This window comes from Epinephelus fuscoguttatus, linkage group LG23, assembly GCF_011397635.1.
Source record: "Epinephelus fuscoguttatus linkage group LG23, E.fuscoguttatus.final_Chr_v1".
NCBI lineage: Eukaryota > Metazoa > Chordata > Actinopteri > Perciformes > Serranidae > Epinephelus > Epinephelus fuscoguttatus.
In genome coordinates this window covers 938,913-964,465 of record NC_064774.1, presented here as the reverse complement: position 1 = coordinate 964,465, position 25,553 = coordinate 938,913, and the positions used below count along the sequence as shown (strand labels likewise).

The 25,553-nt window shown below is 41.1% G+C and overlaps 3 protein-coding genes and 1 long non-coding RNA gene across 12 annotated transcripts in view; 1 reads left to right on the top strand and 3 right to left on the bottom strand.

Annotated features, from left to right (window-relative positions):
* Window positions 1-15,585, top strand: part of LOC125884193 (uncharacterized) — a 41,935-nt gene extending 26,350 nt beyond the window's left edge. The window contains exon 3 of the long non-coding RNA XR_007448667.1: window positions 15,413-15,585. This is a non-coding gene — a long non-coding RNA (uncharacterized LOC125884193). The remainder of the gene's footprint in view (window positions 1-15,412) is intronic.
* Window positions 1-25,553, bottom strand: part of LOC125884150 (gastrula zinc finger protein XlCGF57.1-like) — a 561,995-nt gene that overhangs the window by 36,580 nt on the left and 499,862 nt on the right. The gene's annotated exons all lie outside the window — the stretch shown is intronic.
* Window positions 1-25,553, bottom strand: part of LOC125884165 (gastrula zinc finger protein XlCGF57.1-like) — an 85,996-nt gene that overhangs the window by 55,171 nt on the left and 5,272 nt on the right. For 2 of the 9 annotated variants that reach the window (XM_049568995.1, XM_049569003.1), the window contains exon 1: window positions 23,525-23,787. The exons of 3 other annotated variants lie outside the window; for them this stretch is intronic. In XM_049568995.1, the coding sequence (XP_049424952.1) occupies window positions 23,525-23,717 (193 nt within the window). In that variant the 5' untranslated portion in view covers window positions 23,718-23,787. Of the gene's footprint in view, window positions 1-6,580; window positions 6,848-15,605; window positions 15,638-17,018; window positions 17,976-18,436; window positions 19,498-20,424; window positions 20,849-23,524; window positions 23,788-25,553 lie in introns of those variants that run through there. 4 more of the 9 variants (XM_049568997.1, XM_049568998.1, XM_049568999.1 and 1 more) reach the window with 3 other exon arrangements.
* Window positions 7,951-25,553, bottom strand: part of LOC125884175 (zinc finger protein 771-like) — a 51,234-nt gene continuing 33,631 nt past the window's right edge. Inside the window, exons 2-3 of the mRNA XM_049569014.1 lie at window positions 12,376-12,611; window positions 7,951-10,447 (exon numbers count right to left, since the gene is read on the bottom strand). Coding sequence (XP_049424971.1) covers window positions 9,504-10,447; window positions 12,376-12,568 — 1,137 coding nt within the window. The 5' untranslated portion in view covers window positions 12,569-12,611 and the 3' untranslated portion in view covers window positions 7,951-9,503. The remainder of the gene's footprint in view (window positions 10,448-12,375; window positions 12,612-25,553) is intronic.

The window sequence follows — 25,553 nt, the reverse complement described above, 5'->3', positions numbered from 1 at the left end:
TGCCTTTGGTGATTGATTCTTCAAAAGTACATGCAAGAAACGGGGTAAGGGCATCCTTGAAGCTTTTGTAGAATTCGCCAGTAATGCCATCATTTCCGAGAGATTTATTATCTTTTAGTGAATCTATAGCTTTAAGTATTTCATAATTAAAGATTTTTTGGTCACACAAGTCCTTAAGTTTGTTGTCAATTTTTTTTTATATTTTGATTTATATTTTGACAATACAGATCCATTTGATTTTCATCATGAGTTTGTCTGGAGTACAGTTGTTCATAAAAGTTAGCCACGTAGTTAGAGATTATTGATTCATCTTCACAAATCGTACCATTAATTTTAAGTTTGCTCACAGAAGACATTTCAGCATTTCTTTTTTCAAGGTTAAAGAAATACTTAGAGCACTTCTCACCTTGCTCTAGCCATTTTCTTCTGGATCTAATGAAAGCACCTCTAGCCTTTTCTTCATAAATTAAATCCAACGCAGATTGCAGTGAGGCAAGTTCACTGGCCTCATCCTCAGACGGGTTTTCTTTTTCAGTTAAGTTCATAATTTTTGTAACAATTTGGAGTTCTTTTTCTCTTGTTGTTTTAGACATTTTTTTGCCCAATGCTATAGCCAATCTTCTGATTTCATATTTTAATAACTCCCAGGACTCCATACAGGTTGGCAGTCACTGCTTGTCTCCAGTACTTCTCAATCAGCTTTTTTTATTTGGTTTTGAAAGTCATGATTTTGAATTAGTGTTTTATTTAATTTCCAGTAGTCTGTGTTAATTTTTGGTCTTTTTGACAGGTTTATCCTAATTGAAATTGCTTTGCGGTCTGTGAAAATAGTGGGTCCAATGTCTGTTCTCTATACATTATTAGTCTTTCCCCCATTGATTTTTCCAGAATAAACTATTTGACTTTTTGAAGTAAAAATCTGCTGGTTTCTCCTGACAAAACAAGAACACCCCTTTCCTTTTTAAATCATTTCTAATCCCCCTCGAATTTATGGAGAAAACAGAAATAGACATGACTGGACTAACAACTTAAAAAAACAAACAGAACGGACAAACAAACAATCAAAAGATCTAACGAAATCTCGAAAATAAAAAATAAAACTGCCCCCTCTCGGTGTTAGGCCATAGGGCTAAATCAAAATGTTCCTCTGTATAATTAGTGATATCTGTTCAGTATTTTAGTAAAGAGACAAGAAAAGCTTAAGTGTATAAGGCATTACATTTACATGTTTTTTCGTAGTTTTGGCACATTTAATGTGATCTTACGTCACGCAGTCACTCTTCGTCCATCGATGTAGGCGAATGGCCCCCTAAAGCCGGCTCTCTTGCCCTCCTTACGGGCCTGCTCCACCTGGGGCCACAGCTTGTTTCGGGCATCCTTCACCTGTTGCGTAAGGTCTTCAAAGACCCTGATCTTGCGCTCCTTGAGCACCGTCGCTGTCCTGGCGTCCCTCCAGACGCGGCCCCGGTAGGCTCTGGATATGAAGAGCACAATGATGTTGCGGCTGGACCTCTGCTCCCCGGACCGGGGGCCCAGCCGGTGTGCGACATCCACCGTCAGCTCCAGCTGCTCCTTGATTCCCGGGGAGACCTGTCCAAACAGGTCGGTGATAACCTTCCTGGTGTCCTCGCCGGTTGGGATCCCGGCCACCCGAAGGTTCCAGCGCCTCCTGTACGCCTCCAGCTCGTTGCATTTCTCCTGCAGCTCCACTTTCTCTTTTTGCAGTGCGGTGATTGTTGTCTCCAAGGTTTGAACTTCTGTTGTTACTTCTTCCATCTGCTTCCCCATGCCATCCAATGTGTCTTTGACCTCTTTCACAGTGTTTTCCACAGAATGTGTGCGTTCAAGCGTTTCCATCTGCAGCCGTTCAATTCTTTCCATTGCAGGAAAAATGTGGGCGTTAGAAATGTGCCAGTCATCGTTCTCCGCACTGGCTAAAGTTTTTGATTTTTTAGATGGTCTATTAGGTTGGCTGACAGTGCCTGAAGCATCTGTAGTGGAAGCTTTCTTGAGCTCCTCATCCATTTTTTCCAATTGTTCATCCATAGCTTTTCTTGCATAAGAGTGTATATCCTGAATATTACTCATAATTGTCCAAAAGCAGCAAATAATGTCCAAATGAGGCTTGTGTCGCCGAAGTGCAGCGTTCAGGCTCACCCCCCAGTGAGCATTTTTAGGTCTATTATACGTCTAAGATACGTCTAAATGTTCCTTAGACGTGTAGTCTAAAATTGGTCTACCAGGGGTATAGATATGAAAGTTTTTTAGACGTCTAAATGTAGACTAGACGTATATTAGACATCTAAACAACGTATATATATAGACATCTTTGACGTTTAAATAACGTACAATAGACGTCTAAATTTAGACGTCTACATTTTAGACGTTCACCTGACATTCATGCTTCTACCAAATATAAAGCCAGGTATAGAGTTAGACGTTGATTAGACGTCTATTAGAGGTGTAGTCTAAATTTAGACGTCTAATAGACCATTTTTAGACTAGACGTCTATTAGAGGTCTAATAGACCTAAAAAAAAAAGCTCAATGGTTTCTTGTCAATATTTGAATAAATTGACAAAATATCATTAATGCATATTTCCATAAACAACATCTAATACATTAATGATAATTTGTCAATTTATGAAAATATTCACAAGAAACATTTAAATAGCCAAAAAAGTACTGTAGACCCAGATTCTCTACAAAGACACCAAACTTTACCTGCAATGCTTACCTTGATACATACGGATGTAAATCAGGGGTCTTGCAGAGCTACCAAAAATTTTTTCGTCGCTGATCTCGTGGCCTTGCGGCTATGCCAATAACTTTTATCGCGGACTATTTCGCTCTGAGTGGAATAAGAGTTTGCCCGGAAGTGGTTGCACAGTGCGTCACGTGAGCGTGCTACACCAATAAGGTGGCTGCATTTTTGTCAACAGCGCAGGCATCATGGCGGCAGCCTGCGTTACTGAGACGGAGAAAACACCCGATATCTAATAATCGAATGGAATTTCAGCGACCAACTTTGTTGTCGAGTGCTCAGCAGGACCCGGGCTTTCAGATCAACCGAAGTTTTTTTTTTTTTTATTTATACGTTTTGACCAGATAAGGCGAAAACACTGGTCACGCTACGTTGTAAGCAATGCTCCAATGCTACAACGACAAGCTCGACCCACGAAAAAACTTCTGTAGCTGTAGTTGGGCACTGCACATAGAAAGAGCTGGCTATTCCATCACATTATTGTTTTTTTCCCCCTAAGATTAAAATATAAATATAAAACATGGTCTAATTATAGACGTTGAAATTCGGGATATTAGACGTCTACATCTAAACTATACCTTATAACGATTATGGCTATGAAAATGATTTTAGTCCAATAATTAGAGATTAGTTCTGCAACGTGCAGTTATTATTTTAAATAAACAACTATTGAATAATGGATAAAATTCATTTGTCTAGATTCGGTCTATATCTAGACGTTGAAATGCGGTAGAGATTTAGACGTCTAAATCTCGGCTATATCTACACTATACTGCATATCGCTCAACGGCTATCATAATTATTTTAGTTTAGTATTTGGAGATCAGTTATGCACCTTACAGTTGTTTTTTTTTAATAAATAGTTAACGAATAATGGATTAAAGTGCAATGTCTAAATTCCGTCTAAAAATAGAAGGAAACTAGATGGTTGAAATTTGGTCTAAAAAATAACCAGACGTCTAATATCCGTCTATTGCTCAGTGGGACAGGTGCGTTCGTTTAGCCCAATCAGCACAGCGGCTCCATTTCATAATCTTAAACCTCTTTAAAAACTTTTAGGCCCTTTAGTTCTTCTCAGTAAAGTCTTTGTAGCGTATTAAAGCCCTTTCAAGGTAATGCAAATGTCAGTTTACCGAGTTAGGTGCATTACACTGTTTCTCACACCACCGACATGCTCCTCCGCCTCCTGGTGTTTATTCACTCTGAATTTTGTCTGCTGGTGATCGAATCTGCGAAACACTGGCTCATCTTGAACGAACCTAATATCTGTTGCAGAAGTTCTTATCGCTCATCACGAAAACTTTATTCACAAAAGGACACGCCATGTCTCTCCTTCCTGCCACACACTCAGCGGGCGATCAGCCTCAGGCTGAGATGAAACAAACCTGCGAACCATAGTAACAGACTCAGAGTTATGTTGGACCTAACAGCGGCTTTTGACACCGTGGACCACAATACCCTAGTGGCTCGGTTACGCCACCTAGTGGGCATCTGTGGTACCGCACTGGAGTGGTTCAAATCTTATCCGGCTGACTGAAGCATGAGTGTAAGCCTTGGAAACTCAGAATCCAGCTCTGCTCCACTGCCGTATGGGGTTCCACAGGGGTCAATTTTAGGGCCCCTGCTTTTTTCTTTGTATTTACTGCCCCTGGGATCCATCCTGAGAAAGCATGGCATCTCTTTCCACTTTTATGCTGACGATAGTCAGATATATGTGCCACTAAAAAAGAAAAATGCCTTCTCACTCACACCACTTCTGGCATGTCTTGAAGACATCAAAGAATGGATGGCCTTGAACTTTTTAAATTTTAATGAGAAAAAAACAGAAGTGATGGTGCTTGGTCCCAGTGGCCTTTGTAAACCTCCCCCTGTTGACTTGGGCCCTTTGGCAGATTTTTTAAAGCCAACAGTCTCAAACTTGGGTTTTAAGATGGACAGTGATTTTAAATTGGATTGGCAAATTAGCTCTGTAGTGAAGTCCAGCTTTTTCCAAATTAGACAGCTGGCTAAGGTGAAACCTTTCCTTGCACAACAGCACTTTGAAACAGTAATCCATGCCTTTATTACATCTCGGCTAGATTACTGTAATGCACTTTATTTTGGAGTCAGCCAGTCCTCCCTCGCACGTCTCCAGTTGGTGCAAAACGCAGCTGCACGCCTGTTAACTGGAGTATGTAAGAGGGAGCACATAACTCCCATCCTGGCCTCCCTCCACTGGCTACCTGTGCACTTTAGAGTCCATTTTGAGATTCTTTTATTAGTTTTTAAATCTTTAAATGGTCTGGCCCCACCTTACCTCTCTGGGCTTCTTTACCCCTACGCTCCTGCTCGGTGCCTCAGGTCAGCTGATCTGCTGCTTCTGCAGGTGCAGAGGTCCAAACGGAAGCTCGGAGGGGACAGAGCTTTTTCCGTTGCCGCTCCTAAATTGTGGAACGAGCTACCCCTCCACATTAGACAAGCCTCCTCACTGTCCATTTTTAAAACTCATCTAAAAACCCATTTTTATTCCTTGGCTTTCAACTCCGCATGAGACTCTGCTTCTGTTTTAGTGTTTTATGGTTTGTTTTATTGTTTTTAAATTATTTTAAAAACAATAAACAATTATTTTAGTATTTATTTCCTGTTAATTATTTTATGTCCCTGTGTTGCTTTGTCTATTTATGTACAGCACTTTGTTTCAGCCGTGGCTGTTTTAAAGGGCTATATAAATAAAGTTGAGTTGAGTTGAGTTGAGAATTATGCTGAACTGCCTTTGTGAAACGGAAAACTCTGAGTTTCCCTCATCTCAGGCTGAACATACTCAGAGTTTTCACTAATCCTGCTTTCTGAAATAGGGCCCAGAGAAGCTAAGGGCACCAGAGAAAGGACGCTGAAGTCAGCTTCCAATTCGCCACTTAAGGGGAAAGTTAAGGGGAAATTAACTTGATGTGCAGTGCGACTGTTTGTCCACTGATTGCCTGTTTTTTTTGTGACACTTCTTGATGTGAAAACATTTTAGACATTTTAGGTAAGACATTACCTTTGCCTGACACCCACGATTGTATTTGTGAAACATTTATTTTATTTGTGAAAATGCTAAAGGGGAGATTTCACCGTTTTTGTTTTTTATCTAGACCTCATTAGACCAGGTCCAGATCAAAAACCACTGTACCTAGACTTCTCAAATCTGGACTGGATTATCCTACACAGGCTAAACATTCATTATAACACAGTTTCTGATTTGTGAAACCTTTACTCTATTTGTGAAAATGCAATAAAGACACATTTCACCATTTTTTCAGCATATAGACCACATTAGACCAGGTCCAGATCAAAAACCACTGTACCTAGATTTCTCAAATCTGGACTGGATTATCCTACAGAGGCTAAACATTCATTTTCACAAACAGAGTAAAGGTTTCACAAATCAGAAACTGTGTCTGAATGAATGTTTAGCCTCTGTAGGATAATCCAGTCCAGATTTGAGAAGTCTAGGTACAGTGGTTTTTGATCTGGACCTGGTCTAATGAGGTCTAGGCAAAAAACAAAAATGGTGAAATCTCCCCTTTAGCATTTTCACAAATAAAATAAATGTTTCACAAATACAATCGTGGGTGCCAGGCAAAGGTAATGTCTTACCTAAAATGTTTTCACATCAAGAAGTGTCACAAAAAAACAGGCAATCAGTGGACAAACAGTCGCACTGCTAACGACACCAGAGAAGCTAACGGCACCAGAGAAGCTAACGCGGCGTATAAACGTCGACAGACTGAATATTTATTAAACACAGCTGCAGTTATGTTATTAATAATGAACTTGTAATGTTTAATGAACAAACCTGCTCTGTGTAACCGAAGCTGAGGGTTGAAAACAGCGTCCATTAGTTTCCGTTGTCGCTCGTTCTCCTCTTTTGATCGACAAAGTTCCTCCTCGTACTCTGCTATCGTTCTTTCAACCAGCCCAAATATCTCTTCAGCAGCCGCAGTTAGTCGCTGCTTCACCAACGCTCTCAGCATTTGGACTTTAGACATGTTCACACTTTAAAAACACAACAAAGACACTCTGCTAACACAGGTTTCCAACAGACGCCATCTTGCTCAAACAGTGTGAAGTCAAGACTATTCAAGAGAAGGCTGAGACATGGGGTCAAACATGGGGGGATTGCACATGCGCAGTGTAATTTGAGCTGCGATGCTGGAGGGTGACAGCAGGGGCGCAGGATAAAAAGAGCAGGATCCGCTCAGGCGATCAAGGAGTGCGGTCTGCTTGGACTTTTGGACGGCAGATGCCTGAAGTTGTCGGAATCACATCTCTGTCATTCTCACTCACAACGCAGGCCACCAGTGACAGTCCAATAATAAGCTGTGAAAATGACATGCATGCACATATCCCAGAACCAACCAAATGGAGCCAGATCAAATAGCTCTTGTTTTGCTGTGTGATGTTTCCAGCACAAAGCTCTTCCTCAGACCTTTAGTTCATTTGTTATTTGTGTGGTGACTGTTTGTGTGTGAAAACGCGAAATAAATCATTTTTGTCCTGCGATTGTTCCTGTGTTTTGTGGTGTGTGACATCAAGACAATAATGAAACTGAGAATATTTGAATACTGGAATATGTCAAAATGTGTCAATAAGCTCTTTTTTTCAGTATCATTTTGTCAGTTTGTTTTTCTTCTTTAATAAAGTAGCTAACCTTAACTAATGCCTCTGGTAAAGAACTAGGGCTGTTGTCATTGGTTTTGATTGTGAGAATCATCCTTCAGTGTTACACTAGATATTATTACAATATATTTTGCTGTTAAGTCAGAGCACAGATTATCAGTTTCGCCATAATAGTTAAATTCTATTGCAAAAACAAACATTTTCAAATCATTCATAAATTCCCAAATGTAGCAAAATACAAATTGACCATGAAACAAACATCCCCCTTATTCCGCGGTCTCACGCCATCTACTGAGCCTTTGAGGAAGTGCAGACCAGATTTTACTGCGCATGTGCAATCCCCCCATGTTTGACCCCGTGTCCCAGCATTCGCTTGAATAGTCTTGTGTGAAGTTAGCGACAGTAAAGCTTCCGGGGTAAACGAGTTAACGGGCTTCAAAATAAAAGTCCAGAAGTGTTACTGGAATTACAGACTGTCCTTCAGAAACACAAGCAGATAGATAAATGAATGAAAGACACTCTTCAGAGAATGATATTCATTGACCTTAAAAGTTTATTATTGAACCTGGAAAGAAAAGCTACAAAACATTTCACAAAACAAGGTCCAAATAAGTTGTTTAATAAACCAGCAAACATTGTGAAAGACTCAGTTTTAAGTTGTTTAGCAGGTGTATCATATCTCAAACTATATACAGTTGTTTCCCCTCCAGGTAGGATCAAAACAAAGGATTAAGAAAAGCATTAACCCGAAAAGAAATGAGACCTGAAGTATTCCTCCTTCAAGTTTAATCTGACCTGACTGCATGGATGAAATCATTGATATCATAGAGGACCCTTTACATACAGCATGCGAGCAAAGAGAAAGAGGCACAACATAACATCTTGATATTCTGTGCATACGCACTTTCGTATATTATAGGCTGAAGTGTTAATAAAACCTAACTGATGAGGAAATACATATTACTTCTTTTCTTGCTCATTTGATATAAAGAACTGTTTCGAGTCATCAATAACAACCAGGATTGGAATTCTAAAGGTGAAACAATACCCAACTCTGAATGTTGTTTGCTCACAGCAGAAGAAGAATGACATTCTTACCCTGGTGTTCTCATTTCATACATGTCCAGAGCCTTTTCAACCCTCTGTTGCTCCAGAGTTAAATCTGAACCAGCAATTTTATTGCCGCTGCTGGTGGAAAAAACATATATGACTTTTGTCATGTGGCTGCCTTTGAACTCTTTTCCCGCACACAGAGTGGCTGAAGAGTTTCTCCTCTTTGGGGATTCTCGTGTGTCACAGCGTGGTCACTGAGTATGAAATATTTTTTACAATATGCTCAGCTAAAAGGTTTATCTCCTAAACTAAACCTCACATGACAAGCAAAATCTTGTATCACAAACTGAGCAACTAAAAGGTTTCTCTTCGCATGAATCTTCGAGTGTCGCGTAAGACTCGAGTGAACAATTTTTTTTTTTTTTTTTTTTACCAAACGCAGCAACTTACCTATTTGTAGTTAATAGTAAGTGTCATATAACATCTACTCGGGAATCTGATGAGCCTGTTGGAACTGACAAACACTGCACTGATGGTTTCTGACTTGTTCAGGCTAAGTGAATCTTTGATGGTGACAAACACTGCAGCTGACAGGTTTCTCTCCTGTGTGGCTGTTCATGTGTTTGTGTAACCATCCAGTCAGTGTTAAAGATTTCATACAAACGCTGAACTTGAAAGGTCAGTCTCTTATATGAGGTCCTGTGTGTTTTTAGAGTCTTATTCCATGTAAAAGATTTTTGTACAAACTGAACAGCTGAATCCCTTTCCTTCCTCATGAGTTCTCATATGTGTACATCAATTTAAACTTTGTCAAAATGATTTTCCGCAAACTCAGCAGTGAAAAGATTTTTCTCCTGTAAGACATTTCATGTGTACCTCAAAAACGCCACTGTGACCAAATCTATTCCCAAATTCAGATCAGCTTCTCTCCTGTATGAGATCTCATGTCTTTTTTTTCAGATTTCCATTTTGAAAAAAATCCTTACCCAAACCTAAAGTAGTAAAATGGTTTCTCTCCAGTATGAATAGTCCTTCAGATGTTCACTTCAACCACATCTTTTACGAAACTCAAAGCAAGTTAAAGGTTCCTCTCCCATGTGAGTTTTCAAGTGTTTCTTCAGATGTGCACTTTGACTAAATGTCATCTCACATTCTGAGCAGCTAAATGGTTTCTCTCCTGTGTGAGATCTCATGTGTGTCTTTAGATGTTCACTTCGGCCAAATCTTTTCCCACAGAAAGAGCAGATAAATGGTTTCTCTCCTGTATGAATTCTCATGTGTGTCCTCAGATCTCCACTTCTGCGAAATCTTTTTTCACAGCCAGGACAGCTAAATGATTTTTCTCCTGTATGAGATCTCATGTGGACATTTAGATTTTCACTGAGGCCAAATCTTTTCCCACATTCAGAACAGCTAAATGGTTTCTCTCCTGTGTGCGATATCATGTGTCTCTTCAGATTTCCATTTTGACTGAATCTTTTTCCACACTGAGAGCAGCTAAATGGTTTCTCTCCTGTATGAGATCTCATGTGTCTCTTCAGATCTCCACTTTGACCAAATCTTTTCCCACACTCAGAGCAGCTAAATGGTTTCTCACCAACAATCAAATCACTGACAGGGACTTCATCATTTTCATGAAAGATTAAGCCTGACTGAGGTTTTCTGGTCTCCTTCCAAAAATCCTCACTGTCATCAGTGTCTGGTTCAGAAGGCGCTCCAAACTTGTCATCATATTCTGGTTGTAAATGTCTATCTGGATCTGGTTTCTCTTCATCATCGTCACTCTTCACAAGGACAGGAGTGGATGTGAACTCGGTGATATCATCATCCTCCTCCAGCCCTTGAAGCTGCTCTCCCTCCTGACTGATCCAGAGCTCCTCCTGTTCCTCTTTAATGTGTGGAGGCTCTGGGTCCTCCTGGTCCACACTGGAGCTCCACTCCTGCTGCTCAGGGGGAACCTCCTCTTTAACCACCGACGGCTGCTGGATGTCTGCAGGAAACAGGAAATACACACACACACACACACACACACACACACACACACGTTACAGAGAAATGTTGTCGTTCATTCACATCACAGCTCAAAAACTCCTTCCTGAACTTCTACAGATCTCTGAGCATCAAACAGCTTCACAGTGTTCACTCAGCTGTGTCAGAGTGAGTGAGGCTGAGGTGAGTTTAAATTTCATAGCAGTCATTAACATGTACTATTACTCTTGTCATGTCTGGAGGCTACAGTGTGGCTCTTTAGGTGCTCAAACTAAAGTGAATTATGTGAGAATGATTGTCCATAGGATGCGAAAGTTTGCTGTGAATCAGGTTTGATCACTGGCAGCCTGAGTAAATAAAATGCTGGTGTTGTATTGAAGACTTTGCCCATCGAAATCTGTTTCCCCCTCGCCCCAACCCCACCCAAGTGGCAAATGGAGCATGCATTCACAGGAAGCTGACCCCTCAGAAGCTGTACTCATGCCACTGAGGTATTGCAGAAAGCAACATTAAGTTTTTTAAGCGAATTTTACCTGTAGAGTGTTCTATTCTAGAAATGAAAGACGAATGTCTCGACTGTCTTTTTATATTGTGAAAATGGTGTAACACAACCTTTGATTGTTGCATTTATATGTCTTTATCATCACAGTCAGCTGCTGGTGTCAAAGAGTAATATCATCCAGGCTACTCAGCAGTGTGTCAGGTTATATCGTAAAACATATACTTCATAACATTTAAGTATGCTACACATTGACCAGCTGCAACATTACAAACGATGAACACAGTAATGTTATCAAAATGTAATCTTGAAACATACATTTAAATGCAGTAAACCACAAAATACGTATGACTACATCTGCATTTCAAAATAAGGTGTAAGAAATCAAGAATTAGATTTACTGGATCCTAATCACAGGATGTAAACACGTTGCCTGTGGTCTTTAAAAAGTCCAGTCAACGGTCATTGAGCATGATTGTCCATATTAAATATCCAAAGTAAAAGACAACAACTAGCGCATGAAGGCCGGGAGGAAAAATAGTTAATGACCCCTGAGAAGCTAACGACACCAGAGAAGCTAACGACACCAGGATAGCTAACGACACCAGAGAAGCTAACGACACCAGAGAAGCTAACGACACCAGAGAAGCTAACGACACCAGGATAGCTAACGACACCAGAGAAGCTAACGACACCAGAGAAGCTAACGACACCAGAGAAGCTAACGACACCAGGATAGCTAACGACACCAGAGAAGCTAACGACACCAGAGAAGCTAACGACACCAGAGAAGCTAACAACACCAGGGTAGCTAACAACACCAGAGAAGCTAACGATACCAGAGAAGCTAACGACACAAGAGAAGCTAACGACACCAGAGAAGCTAACGACACCAGAGAAGCTAACAACACCAGAGAAGCTAACAACACCAGAGAAGCTAACGACACCAGAGAAGCTAACAACACCAGGGTAGCTAACGATACCAGAGAAGCTAACGACACCAGAGAAGCTAACAACACCAGAGAAGCTAACGACACCAGAGAAGCTAACAACACCAGGGTAGCTAACGACACCAGAGAAGCTAACGACACCAGAGAAGCTAACAACACCAGAGAAGCTAACGACACCAGAGAAGCTAACAACACCAGGGTAGCTAACGATACCAGAGAAGCTAACGGCACAAGAGAAGCTAACGACACCAGAGAAGCTAACAACACCAGGGTAGCTAACGACACCAGAGAAGCTAACGACACCAGAGAAGCTAACAACACCAGGGTAGCTAACAACATCAGAGAAGCTTAACGACACAAGAGAAGCTAACGACACCAGAGAAGCTAACGCGGCGTATAAACGTCGACAGACTGAATATTTATTGAACAAATCTGCAGTTATATTATTAATAATGAACTTGTAATGTTTAATGAACAAACCTGCTCTGTGTAACCCAAGTTGAGAGTTGATAACAGCGTCCAGTCGTTTCCGTTGTCGCTCGTTCTCCTCTTTTGATCGACAAAGTTCCTCCTCGTACTCTGCTATCGTTCTTTCAAACAGCCCAAATATCTCTTCAGCAGCCGCAGTTAGTCGCTGCTTCACCAACGCTCTCAGCATTTGGACTTTAGACATGTTCACACTTTAAAAACACAACAAAGAGACTCTGCTAACACACCTATCTATCAGACGCCATCTTGGTCAAACAGTGTGACGTCAGCAACAGTAAAGAATACCGCTTCCGGGGTAAACAAGTTAATGAGCTTCAAAATAAAAGTTCAGAAGTGTTAATGAAATTGCAAGCTTTCTCTGAAAAACAAACTCAAGAGGATAAATGATTGAAATACACTTTTTGAAAGAATGACTTTTATTGAACTGTTTCAAGTGTTTTAGTTAGTTTATTTGTTTTCACATATGCAAAAAAGTTGTACATGAGCAACAGAAACATGATGGAGAGATGCAAAAAATCCTTGGAGTGGCTTTATCGAGGCACTTTCCAGTGTATACCCTAATCCATTAGTTAACTCAGTAAAATATTACAAGGATGGAAGAAGACAAAGACAATTATAAAATCCACACAGACCATGTACACAAGGACACAAAATTAAGATCTCTAAATAGTAGTGGACAGTTTACACAGGGAATCCATAAGTATAACATCAGGAAGGTAAAATCCAGTACAGCTTCCGGGGCAAATGAGTTAATGAGTTTCAAAATAAAAGTCCAGAGGTGCGAATGGAATTACAGGCTTACTCAAAAAAGACACATGCAGGAGGAGAAATGATTAAAATACACTTTTTGAAAGAATGACTTTTATTGAACTGTTCCATTTTTTTTAAGTTTAGTTCATTTGTTTTCACATGCAAAAAAGTAGTACATGAGCAACAGAAACATGATGGAGAGATGCAAAAAAAAACCCCTCATAGGGGGGTAATCAAGGCACTTTCCATTGTATACCATACTCCATTAGTTAACTCAGTGACATATTACAAAGATAGAATTAAAGAAAGACAATTATAAAATCCACACAGACCATGTACACAAGTACACAAAATTAAGATCACTAAATATCAATCAGTTTACACATAAATCCATAAGAATCCATAAGTGTAACATCAGAATAGTTACATCCAGCCTTTAACATCTTGATGGACAGTTTACACAGATAGTCCGTGAGTGTAACATTCAGGAAATAAAATCAAACCTTTAACACATAATCCATCAGTATAACTTTTTCCAGAGTGGATTTTTGTTCCATTGTTATCTGCTGTGTTAGTGGATCCAACCATTGGGAGATGTTGATCTTTTTTCGTACTCGTCCAGGTTAATAGTATTGTTTATTTTGTGGTTGGAAGAATCTCACTAGGTTCTTCATGACACCTCAGATCAAGAGCAGACAATTAAAGACCCACCAACCATGCTGGAGGCTCTGTGGTAACCAAGAGGGCAACCATACACATGTCTTCTGGTGCTGCTGTAAATTAAAACCTTTTTGGAATATTGTAAATACAACTATTAATGACATATTGGATTATGATATCCCAAATAACTGTGCTGTCATGTACCTGGGAAAAATTGATGAAGCTGTGCAAAAAGAAGATAGGTATCTGGTTAAAATTTTACCTCATGCCAGCAAAAAGGCTATAACTAGGAACTGGTACAAAGTGGAAATACCAAACAAGGAACAATGGTTTGAGATCATCCTGGATATTCATTCAATGGAAAAGTTGACTTACCAACTAAAACTCAAGGGACATATATTTGACAAAAACTGGACCACCTACATGGAAAGTGATACCAACAATTACCTGGACTAATTGGAAAGAACTGAGAAGAAAAACCACACGTTGGAGATGCCCCTCTGCATTTTTGTTTATCATCGATTGTGATTGTCAACAAAATTGGAAAAAAAAAAAAAGTATTGTTTTCTTGGCTATAGTTCACAAGTAGGGCAGAGTTGCCAACTCTTTTCCAATGAAAGTAGCAAGCACTAGCTCCAAAAAGTCTCCAGATGACATATTACACTCACATGGATATTGATGACATCTTCACAGACTGAATCACCATGACCTCAGTCTAAATCTTCCAGGTAGAAACTGGAAATTGCTTTAAATTGCAGAGGTATGTGAATTAAGTAAAATTTGTTGTTATTTTCACTCGTAACTGTAACGTTAAAAGAGATGTGGTTCAACACGGTGGCAGAACTGTCAACCAAAATTTTTGGATTTCCCACACATTCAATTATTTATGGTGGCCTCTGATACAGAGAGACCCAAAACAACAGTTTGAGTTTGGTAATGTTGTGAGGACTGACAGACACCACCCTGATGCTTTCTTAGTTGTTTAGGTCAAGTGAATCTTTAGTGACAAACACTGCAGCTAAAAGGTTTTGCTCCTGTTTGGGTTTTCATGTGTTTGTGTAAATATCCAATTTGTGTTTAAGATTTCATACAAACACTGCAGCTGAAAGATCTATCACTTGTACGTGTACTCCTGTGTGCCAAGTTGTGATCCCTGTAAGAGTATTGTACAAACAGCTGAATCACTTTCCTCCTTCATAAACTTTCATATGTGCATGTAAATTTCCACTTAATCTAAATGACTCCCCGCAAATTAAACAGCTAAGTGGTTTCTCTCCTGTATGACATTTCACGTGTTCCCTCAGAACTCCACTGTGACCAAATCTTTTGCCACACTCAGAGCAGCTAAATTGTTTCTCACCAGCAATCAAATCATTGAAAAGGATTTGATCATTTTTCAGGGAATTTAAACCCAACTGAGGTTCTCTGGTCACCTTCCAAACATTATCACTGTCATCCATCTCAGGTTCAGAAGACTCTCCAGTCCTGTTATCAGTCTCAGGTTGTAAATGTGTATCTGGATCTGAGTTCCTGGCTGCTTCTGCTCCTCCAAAGTCCTCTCCTTCTGTTTCTGTTTCCATCAGTTCAGTGTGTCTTTGATGAAGCTGTGAGGACTGAGGTTTCTCTTCATCATCTTCACTCTTCACAGGGACAGGAGTGAATGTGAACTTGGTGATATCATCCTCCTCCAGCCCTTGAAGCTGCTCTCCCTCCTGACTGATCCAGAGTTCCTCCTGTTCCTCTTTAATGTGTGGAGGCTCTGGGTCCTCCTGGTCCACACTGGAGCTCGACTCTTGCTGCTCAGGGGGAACCTCTTCTTTAACCACCGACAGCTGCTGGACGTCTGCAGGAAACAGGAAACACATACACACACAAACGTTACAGAGAAATGTTGTCGTTCATTCACATCACAGCTCAAAAACTCCTTATTGAACTTCTACAGATCTCTGAGCATCAAACAGCTTCACAGTGTTCACTCAGCTGTGTCAAAGCCAAAACACACTGGTGGTGGACAACTCAAGTACCCTCTGCCCCTCCCTCATCGTCTTCTCACTCACAGTTAACGCACAAAAATCGAGCACCCTGCAGAGCAGCATCCATGACTCCCGGTGACCTGCTTTCATGGACAGCCAGGTAACGATAGCGTTTGCCCTCATCATTGGTATTATTTGCTGCTGTTGTGAGATTAATATATTAAGACATATCATACAGCCAGCCTAATTTAGGCAATAACCCACCATTGAGTTTAACTAGGGGTGTAACGGTACACAAAAATCTCGGTACGTACCTCGGTACACAAGTCATGGTTCGTTTTTTTTCGGTACAGTAATGAAAAAAATAGACAACTATTAAATATCTTTTACTTATTGGTAACCTTATTAAAACATACCACCACAGCAGTTAACTCTTTTTACACAATTTTGAATGAAACAAATATATATATAAAATCAAGCTTTTTCACATTGTTTGAATGAAAATAGAAATATAAAAGTGAAAAATAAAATCCTGCTGTTTTTTTAACACATTTTTTGAATGAAAAATATAAATGTACATTTCTGCTTTAACAGTTTTACTCAATTAAAATAAAAAGTATAGTGCAGCTGGTCAGCTCTAAAGCCTGCTCAGATTCAGTCTCCTAGGAACTTACTTAGCTTTCCCACTTTGTTAAAGTGCAGTAAACAAAACATGCTTATATCTAAAGTGCAGCTTAAACAATTTTACTCAACTCCAATGGCGTTGGTTATTTCTTTAGCGCGACGGTCAGGGAAACGCTCTTTCTTTTTAAACAACGACGATATCGTAGTTTGTACCAGATTGTTTTTTCTAGTCGTGCTGGTTAACGTTCAAACTCGGGTGGTGTCGCTTTAGATGCGTTAGCATGTTAGACGTGTTTCCAAGTACATACCCGACCGCTGTTCTGCAGTGTCGGCACACTGCTTTTGTCTTGTCCACTTGTTTATTTCCATCTTCATATTTTACCCTGATACCAAAGTGTTCCCGAACGGAGGACTTAAGGTTTGCGGGTGGGTCTTCAGGTTCGTCAGGCTCACTTGCCATGTTGTCAAAATGCAAGAATGCGCTGCACAAAGTGAAAGCGGAGATTTACGGGACTCGGTCCGTCACTCAATAAGCTAAATAAGCTAATCAGAGTGTCACCTCTCATTCCCTTCAAAAGAGGTGCGATTGGAGCGCATGGCGGAGAGCTAGTTAGATGGCGGACCTACCGAGTCAGAACCAGATCTACGGGGACAACAGACAGGCACCTCAGACAGGCACCTCAGCTCCCCGAGGTGAAGCAGGCGTGGGAGGAGGTGGCGACGATCGTTTCCTCATCTTCTGGCATCACCAGAACCATGACACAATGCCCAAACGGTATGATGATGTCAGAAGACGGGGGAAACAGAAGTTGCCGCCCACCGACACCAGCAGCATGCCACGGGAGGAGGCCCACCCAACACCACCGACGATCTGACGCCAGCGGAGGACATCGCCGCCTCTACCCTCAGTGTGGAGAGCATTGAGGGCTTTGGGGGACTAGAGGTTGGCGTCCAAGGTAATGCAATAATCACAATATATCAGTGTGTACAAACCATGCAGGCTTCTTGAGAAATGTACTGATTTCACATTAACACACACAACAGACATTCAATGAATCAACCAAACTTTATTTACACAGGACATTTCATAGCTACATTTTATTTTTAAAATGAACCCATCATCTTCATGCAGCTCTGCTGGCTGATGATCCAGGGGCTGGACCCAGCTGCCAGGAGCAGGCGACTGTTGTGGGGGAGGAGCAGACTGCACCCCCGACGAGACAGAGACGGAGGCAGCTCGCCTGGCCTGAGGACCACCCATTCCTGGAGGTCCAGCGAGGAGGCCTCACCATGCTCAAGTGGGAACTGAGTGGCCTCAGGAGGAGTGTTGGGCGCCCAAACACCTGCCTGAGCCGTGTTGAAGGCCTGCTGCGGCCCCTCCGTCGCATAGCCGATAGTTTGGACAGACTCGCTGGAGCAGCTGAGCGCTTGCTTCAGCGAGGAACACCGCCAGATTCTCCTCCTCCTCCTCTTCTTCCTCCTCCGATCAGATCTCTGCACTCCACCAGATCCTTGGCAGCGTCTCTGGCCCCTGTAGCTCCTGGCCCCTCCCGTGGCATGCCGCGTCGTGGTGCTCCTCCTCGCCTGAGAACAAGAGGAGGAAGAAGAACCCGTTAATTTTCAGTTAAAAACGTTTTTTTTTATGTGTGTGTATATTAAAGCTTTATTTTCCGTCATCTTTACTTTCTTTGAAATGAAATTGATTATGTTCATTTTGTCTTTTTATTTTAGATATGTTCAGTTTCTTTTCTTCAGACAAAGGTGTTAAGGAGATGTTTCTTTACCTGCTTGACAGTTTCGACTGAGCCTTCAGTCTCTCTCAGAAGCATCAGCAGCACGTCGGATGATGCTTGTTAATTGTTTTCACATGTTTCCTAGAGCTGTGTTCTGCCTCTTATTTGCATGTGTGTCCTCTCTACACTCAGATAACAATATAATAATATAATAATATGTAGCCTAGTATATAATGTAGCCTAGTATAACATGTTAAAATAAATGCAATGTGTGGGCTTTGGTTTTCAATCAAAAAAAATCAGTTAGCTTACCAGGCTACAGGTGATGCAGCTCTTCTGCCAGCTGATCTCTCCTCGCCCGTGCCGCTGGCGTATTTGGGTTAATTGGCAACGGCACATGCAGTTCAGCCTCACGCCTCTGTAAGTCCTGTACTGTGTCCTCATTTTGATCCAAGAGACATCCATGGCGTATGGCAATGTTATGCAACACACAACATGCCACGAAGAATGCTCCGACCTTCTGAGGGCTGTATTGTAATGTACCACCTGACTTATCCAAACATCTGAAGCGCATTTTTAGCATTCCAAACGTTCGTTCTATTACACTGCGTGCTTTTGTGTGTTTTTGGTTGAACGACAATGCACGCAGTGTTGTAGGCGTGATATACGGTGTAATCAGCCATGTCTTTAATGGATAGCCGTTGTCCCCTAACAGCCACCCCTCCAGGGGGGGATCCCCTTGGAAGACTGCAGGAATGACAGAGTTGGCTAGTATGAAGGAGTCATGGCTTGACCCAGGATAATTAGCGAATACATGTATAACTTTACAGGCTGCATCGCAGATCACCTGGACATTTATGGAATGGGTTCCCTTACGGTTGATGTACATCACAGCATTCTGTGTTGGGGCCCGTAGTTGCACATGGGTGCAATCAATTGCACCCAGGACCCCAGGGAACCCAAACCTCACCCAGAACTCCTGTTTAACTCGATTTTGGCTGTCAGGTGTCATGGGGAACTGAATAAATTCACTTGCATGTCGGACTAGGCCTGATGTGACTGCATGTATGGCCGAACTCATGGCACGTTGGGATATGCCTCCAACTGAACTCAGCGGATGCTGAAATGACCCACTTGCAAAGAAATATAGCGCAGCAGTGACTTTTACAGCAATGGGGAGGGTATAGGGAGTGTTGGCATGCGTCTCCAGATCAGCTGACAGGAGATGGCATATTTCAGTCACAGCCTGGCGAGAGAGATGGAGTTTTCTGCGACATTCCTCCTCCGTGATGTTGAGGTATGTGGTCCTCAGCCTGTAGACCTGCTGCCTCCGCCGTCTCTGGATCCTCTGTGCTAGGGTGTACTCCATTTCACTGTGCAAATCGAGAATGTATGAGCACATTTACCGGTATCTAACTGAGGGTTTCAACAAGAAATGTTCTGTTCCACTTACATTTTGATGCACGAAAGTTGAGTTCTCTCTCTCTCTCTCTCTCTCTCTCTCTCTCTCTCTCTCAGCAGTTAGCACTGGCTAACAAGAGAGCTGTGTTATAATTTAACCAAGCATATTCTACTCTGTTACATGAGTTTAAATGGACACTGCATTAAGAATATTTTCCCAGCTTCACCTTGCTGCCAGTAAACTGATGCATTTACATGATGCTCTCCTTAAAACAACCAAACTCCAATGAAAGCATCAGTAATTTTACCTCACAGAACACAATGAGTCGCTGCTTTTCTCAGTTTGAGTTTGATGAGGCTATCAGGACTGACAGACACAACCCTGATGGTTTCTTAGTTGTTTAGGTCAAGTGAATATTTAGTGACAAACACTGCAGCTAAAACCTTTGTGCAAATGTCCAATTTGTGTTTAAGATTTCATACAAACACTGCAGCTGAAATATCTATCTCTTGTACATGTACTCATGTGTGTCAAGCCGTAATCCTTGTAAAAGAGTTTTGTACAAACTGAACAGCTGAATCACTTTCCTCCGTCGTGGATTTTCATATGTTTATGTAAACTTCTACTTTGTTTAAATGATTTTCCACAAATTAAACAGCTAAATGGTTTCTCTCCTGTATGAGATCTCATGTGTGCACTCAGACCATCACTGTGGCTGAATCTTTGCCCACATTCAGAGCAACTAAGTGGTTTCTCTCCTGTATGAAATATTATGTGTACCGTCAGATGTCCCTTGTGTCCAAATCTTTTCCCACACTCAGAGCAGATACATAGTTTCTCACAAACAATCAAATCACTGACAGGGACTTCATAATTTTTCAGAGAGTTTAAATCTTACTGAGGTTTTCTGGTCTCCTTCCAATCATCACTGTCATCAGTCTCAGGTTCAGAGGACTCTCTCGTCTTGTGAACAGTCTCTGGTTGTAAATGTGTATCTGGATCTGAGTTCCTGGCTGGTTCTGCTCCTCCACAGTCCTCTCCCTCTGCTTCTGTTTCCATCTGTTCAGTGTGTCTTTGATGAAGCTGTGAGGACTGAGGTTTCTCTTCATCATCTTCACTCTTCACAGGGACAGGAGTGGATGTGAACTTGGTGATATCATCCTCCTCCAGCCCTTGAAGCTGCTCTCCCTCCTGACTGATCCAGAGTTCCTCCTGTTCCTCTTTAATGTTTGGAGGCTCTGGGTCCTCCTGGTCCACACTGGAGCTCCACTCCTGCTGCTCAGGGGGAACCTCTTTTTTAACCACCGACAGCTGCTGGATGTCTGCAGGAAACAGTACACACACACACAAACACACACACAAACACACACGTTACAGAGAAATGTTGTCGTTCACTCACATCTCGGCCTAGGACGATCAGCGATCAAATTGTATATTGGCGATTGGAGGGTTGCCAGGCGACTTGCTGGATATCAAGCCGTTTTTAAAAAAAACACAACAAACAAAAAAAACGGCACTCTCCCGTGCATTAAGAGATGTTTTTTTGGGGAAATACATGACTGTCAGAGAAGGCCCGTTTACAAACAGACCTACAATCCATCTCCTCTCCTCTCCTCAGCTGAGGGTGCCCTGTCAGCCCTGCGCTGACAGTGACAGGGCGCATCTCTTTGATCCGAAGTGACACAGCCCGTTTGCTCATGCTTCGGGGTCGTTCAATAGAGTAATTGCAAATAAATATTGTTTTAATGTGTAAGTATTGAAATGTTCACAAGGGCTTTCATAAATTCCTACAATGTTGCGGCACTGCCGCCTTTGCAGGTTAAAAGTTAATGACAGCAACTTGAAGTGAGGAGGAGCAACACGTCTCTGGCTGCGCAGAGAAAAAAATAATCTAAAATGAATCTGAATTGCAATTTTGTGCTGCACATGCCTTGTGCAAAGAGCACAGAGAGGGAGAGGAGCTCGAAGCTGCAGCCGCTACAGGAGTCTGTTCTCTGGGATCTTTTAAGAATACCTAAAGCTTATTTACGGGATAATCTGAAGTGTATGGACGTGAGTATTTAATAAAGAAAGTAAGTAAGTAAAAGTAAAACTATATTTATATAGCACCTTTTTAATGTAGGTTACAAAGTGCTTCACACTGACATTGGGACACAAAGAAAAGAGGACACAAAAACCATAAAAGACACACTCAAGAGCACATACAGACAATACACACATATACGAGCACAGTGAGCATATAGTCATCACCCAGAGTACACACTTGAATTTATCGAATGTAATGAGAAAGCCATTCTAAAAAAGTAGGTTTTTTGAAACAGTCAACAGAAACAGCTGATCTAATGTAAGTAGGGAGATTGTTCCAAAGTCTGGGTGCCAGGGCAGCAAAAGCACAGTCACCTTTGGTTTTAAGTTTGGCACATGGTATGGCCAACACATTTTGGTTGAAAGACCTAAGTGTCCGCTCAGTAGTATATGGGCTTAGGCGCAATTTTTCCAGTATTTTGGAAAGGAAAGGTAATTTTGAGATGGCTCTGAAATTGTTCAAAACGGCTGGATCAAAGCCAGTTTTTTTTTGGGAGTGGCTGGACACTGGCTGTCTTAAACTGATCAGGGACATAACCAGAGGTGAGGGACATGTTTATAATAGTGACTACAGCAGGGCCAATGACAGGAAGGACCTCTAAAAAGAATTTGGGGGGAATTATATGTCGCATTATTATCATTATTTTTGATATGAAGCAACTTGTATGCATGAGTGTCACATTTTTATAGCATAGGGCGACTATGTCCCACCCTGCAAATTCTAAACTCAATAAAACGTCAACAATTTAGAAAACTTTTCATTACCTTAGTGGCCTATAAATAATTTTAATACAGTTTATTGATAAAATAAATATTTTAATGGTTGCCAGATTTGTGTGTATTCTGTCACTTTTAAGGGTCGCATTTGAAAAGTCGTCCATGGGCCTGTGTTAGGACATAAGTAGTCATAAATACTGTAGGCCTTTATGTACAAATAGTCCTGCCTTGAAGTCATTGAATGTTTTGAAACATATACATGTTTAGTTAACATTTTTTGCGAAAGAGGCGGCAAGAGTGTGTGTTTGTTTTTTATTTTGTTTTGTTTTTTATTCATACCCCTGACGGTATCACGAGACAGGAAGCACAGGACTACTTTGGTTATTATGTATATCCTCATATAGCCTCTGTCTTTCTTTTTATTACTTCAATTACTTTATGTAACAATGTCAGGAGCTGTATACCTATTTTGTATGTAGGTTTTTTTTTCTAATTTTTTGGTAAAAAAAAAAAAAAGTGAAAAAAGTTCAAATAAAATATTCAAAAAAAAGAAAAGAAAGAGGCAGCAGGAATTACTTTCTCAGGTCATTTCGCCAGAAGTGAGCTAAAAATTAATGAAGACTGAAAGCATTAATATTAATATCATTATTATCATTAATGGTGATCTTTTCAATAATCGTGATTGTTTTGTAGTCTTTGATTAAGTGGTTGCAAAGCAACAGCAACAGCTGCTTCAAACAGCTGTTTCTATAGCCCCCCTCCCTTGTTGATTTTGACATTCATTCATTTATTCATTCATTCATTCATTCATTCGTTCAAACAATATTTAGCGTTCTGATTGTGCTACATTCTTTGTACTAAATCTTAATAGTTAAATCACTTTTTTAAATGATTAAAACCGACCCTGTAAGTCAATTCATCCCATGGCAGGTGAGTAGCAGCTGCTTCAAACTGCTGGAGTTGCCGTGGCAGGTCTGTAAAACCCCTGGCAGCTGCCTCAAACGCGGAAGCTGGGGCTGCCACCGGAAGTGCCTCAGCTAGCTGCCGCTGCCACCTTTAGCGCTTGATACTGAGCTAACAGCAGAGAAGCTAACTACACAAGATACGCTAATGAGATATTCGATTCACTCAAGAAGTATTGAACAAACCTGCAGTTATATTATTAATAATGAACTTGTAATGTTTAATGAACAAACCTGCTCTGTGTAACCGAAGCTGAGGGTTGAAAACAGCGTCCAGTAGTTTCCGTTGTCGCTCGTTCTCCTCTTTTGATCGACAAAGTTCCTCCTCGTACTCTGCTATCGTTCTTTCAAACAGCCCAAATATCTCTTCAGCAGCCGCACTTAGTCGCTGCTTCACCAACGCTCTCAGCATTTGGACTTTAGACATGTTCACACTTTAAAAACACAACAAAGACACTCTGCTAACACAGGTTTCCACCAGACGCCATTTTGCTCAAACAGTGTGACGTTCGCGACAGTAAAGAATACAGCTTCCGGGGTAGATGAGTTTCAGATGAGCTTCAAAATAAAAGTCCAGAAGTGTTCATGAAATTGCAAGCTTCCTCCGAAAAACACACGCAGGAGGATAAAGGATTAAAATACACTTTTTGAAAGAATGACTTTTACTTAACTGTTTCAAGTGTTTTTTAGTTTAGTTTATATGTTTTCACATATGCAAAAAACTTGTACATGAGCAGCAGAAACATGATGGAGAGATGCAAAAAAAAAAAAAAAAAAAAAAAACCCAGAGGGGCTTATGGTGCGTTCCAGGCAACCTGTAACTCGTGTTTTCACAACCTGTAACCCGTGAAAGTGCACTGGAACGGCAGGTCAAACCTGTAACTTCCCCCCGTGAACTCATACCAGATCGATGTACTCCCAGTTTCTGACGTCACACAGGCCTCTAAACCAATTACCTTACTCCTCTAAACAACAATGGCAGCCCTGTGGATGCGGTATTGATGCAGGTGATACATGGTGAGAAATAGACATGAAATAACCCTAATGTTAACGCATTATTGGCAGCCGCTCTAACAGCTGGTTTCTAGTGCAAGAATAAATCAATACAAAATACGTTTCCAAACACACAGATAACGTAAAAAAGTAGCCTATAATAGCATCTGTGACCCTATCCTCCTCCGTTTCACTCAAATGAGCAAGGAGCAGGTACCTTTGGCGATAGCAATAATGGGGAAGCACAAACAAATGGTTCGCCATGTTCAACGTTAAACAGGAAGTAACTGGCAGTTTGCCGTAACTTTCCTGGAACGCTACAAAGTCGTAACTCGTGACTTGAAGTCAGTGACTTCCGAGTTCAAAAGCCTGCCTGGAACGCACACGCCATCAAGGCACTTTCCAGTGTATACCCTAATCAATTAGTTAACTCAGTAAAATACTACAAGGATGGAAAAAGACAATGATAACACAAAGAACACAAAATTAAGATCACTAAACATTAATAGACAATTTACACAGGGAATCCATAAGTATAACATCAGGAGGATAAAATCAAACCTTTAACACATAATCCATCAGTATAACTTTTTTCCAGAGCTGATTTTTGTTCCATTGTTATCTGCTGTGTTAGTTGACCCAACCATTGGCAGATGGTGATCTTGTTCCTACTCATCCAGGTATTGTGTTGGTATCTGGTCATCTGTTGGTACCTGGTCATCCAGGTATTGTGGTATTGTTTTCTTGGCAACAGTTAGGTTCACAAGTAGGACAGACTGCCAACTATTTTTGCATGAAAGTAGCTTGCACAGCATACTCTTGCAATCACAAAATTGCCAGGGAATCAACACTGGTCTTGGGATAACAGTCACAGTGCATTCCTCAGCCCTCTGTCTCTTTCACTGAACAAAATTACACAAATCTGATGTTATAAAATGAATTACAGAGATTTTTTTAATCTGGTGTGATTGTTTAGTGCATATCATTAGCCCATTAAAATGCTTCAGGCTGCACACTCACATTTGCATACACAGCAGGGCTCAACAATAAGGATTGCTGGATTGCCCGGGGTAAGTAAAACTCACGGTCGGGCATGTAAACCAACAACTCACTTGCCCGATCGGGCAAGTTGCTAAAAATAGTAAAAGTTAATAACTAATTGATAAAATAAATGAATTTTAAAACATGCTCTTCTGCTCTGATGCAGCGGTCTCTCTGCCTGAAGTCACAGGCACAGCTGTGTAACAATGTCCTGCCCACAGCCCCCATT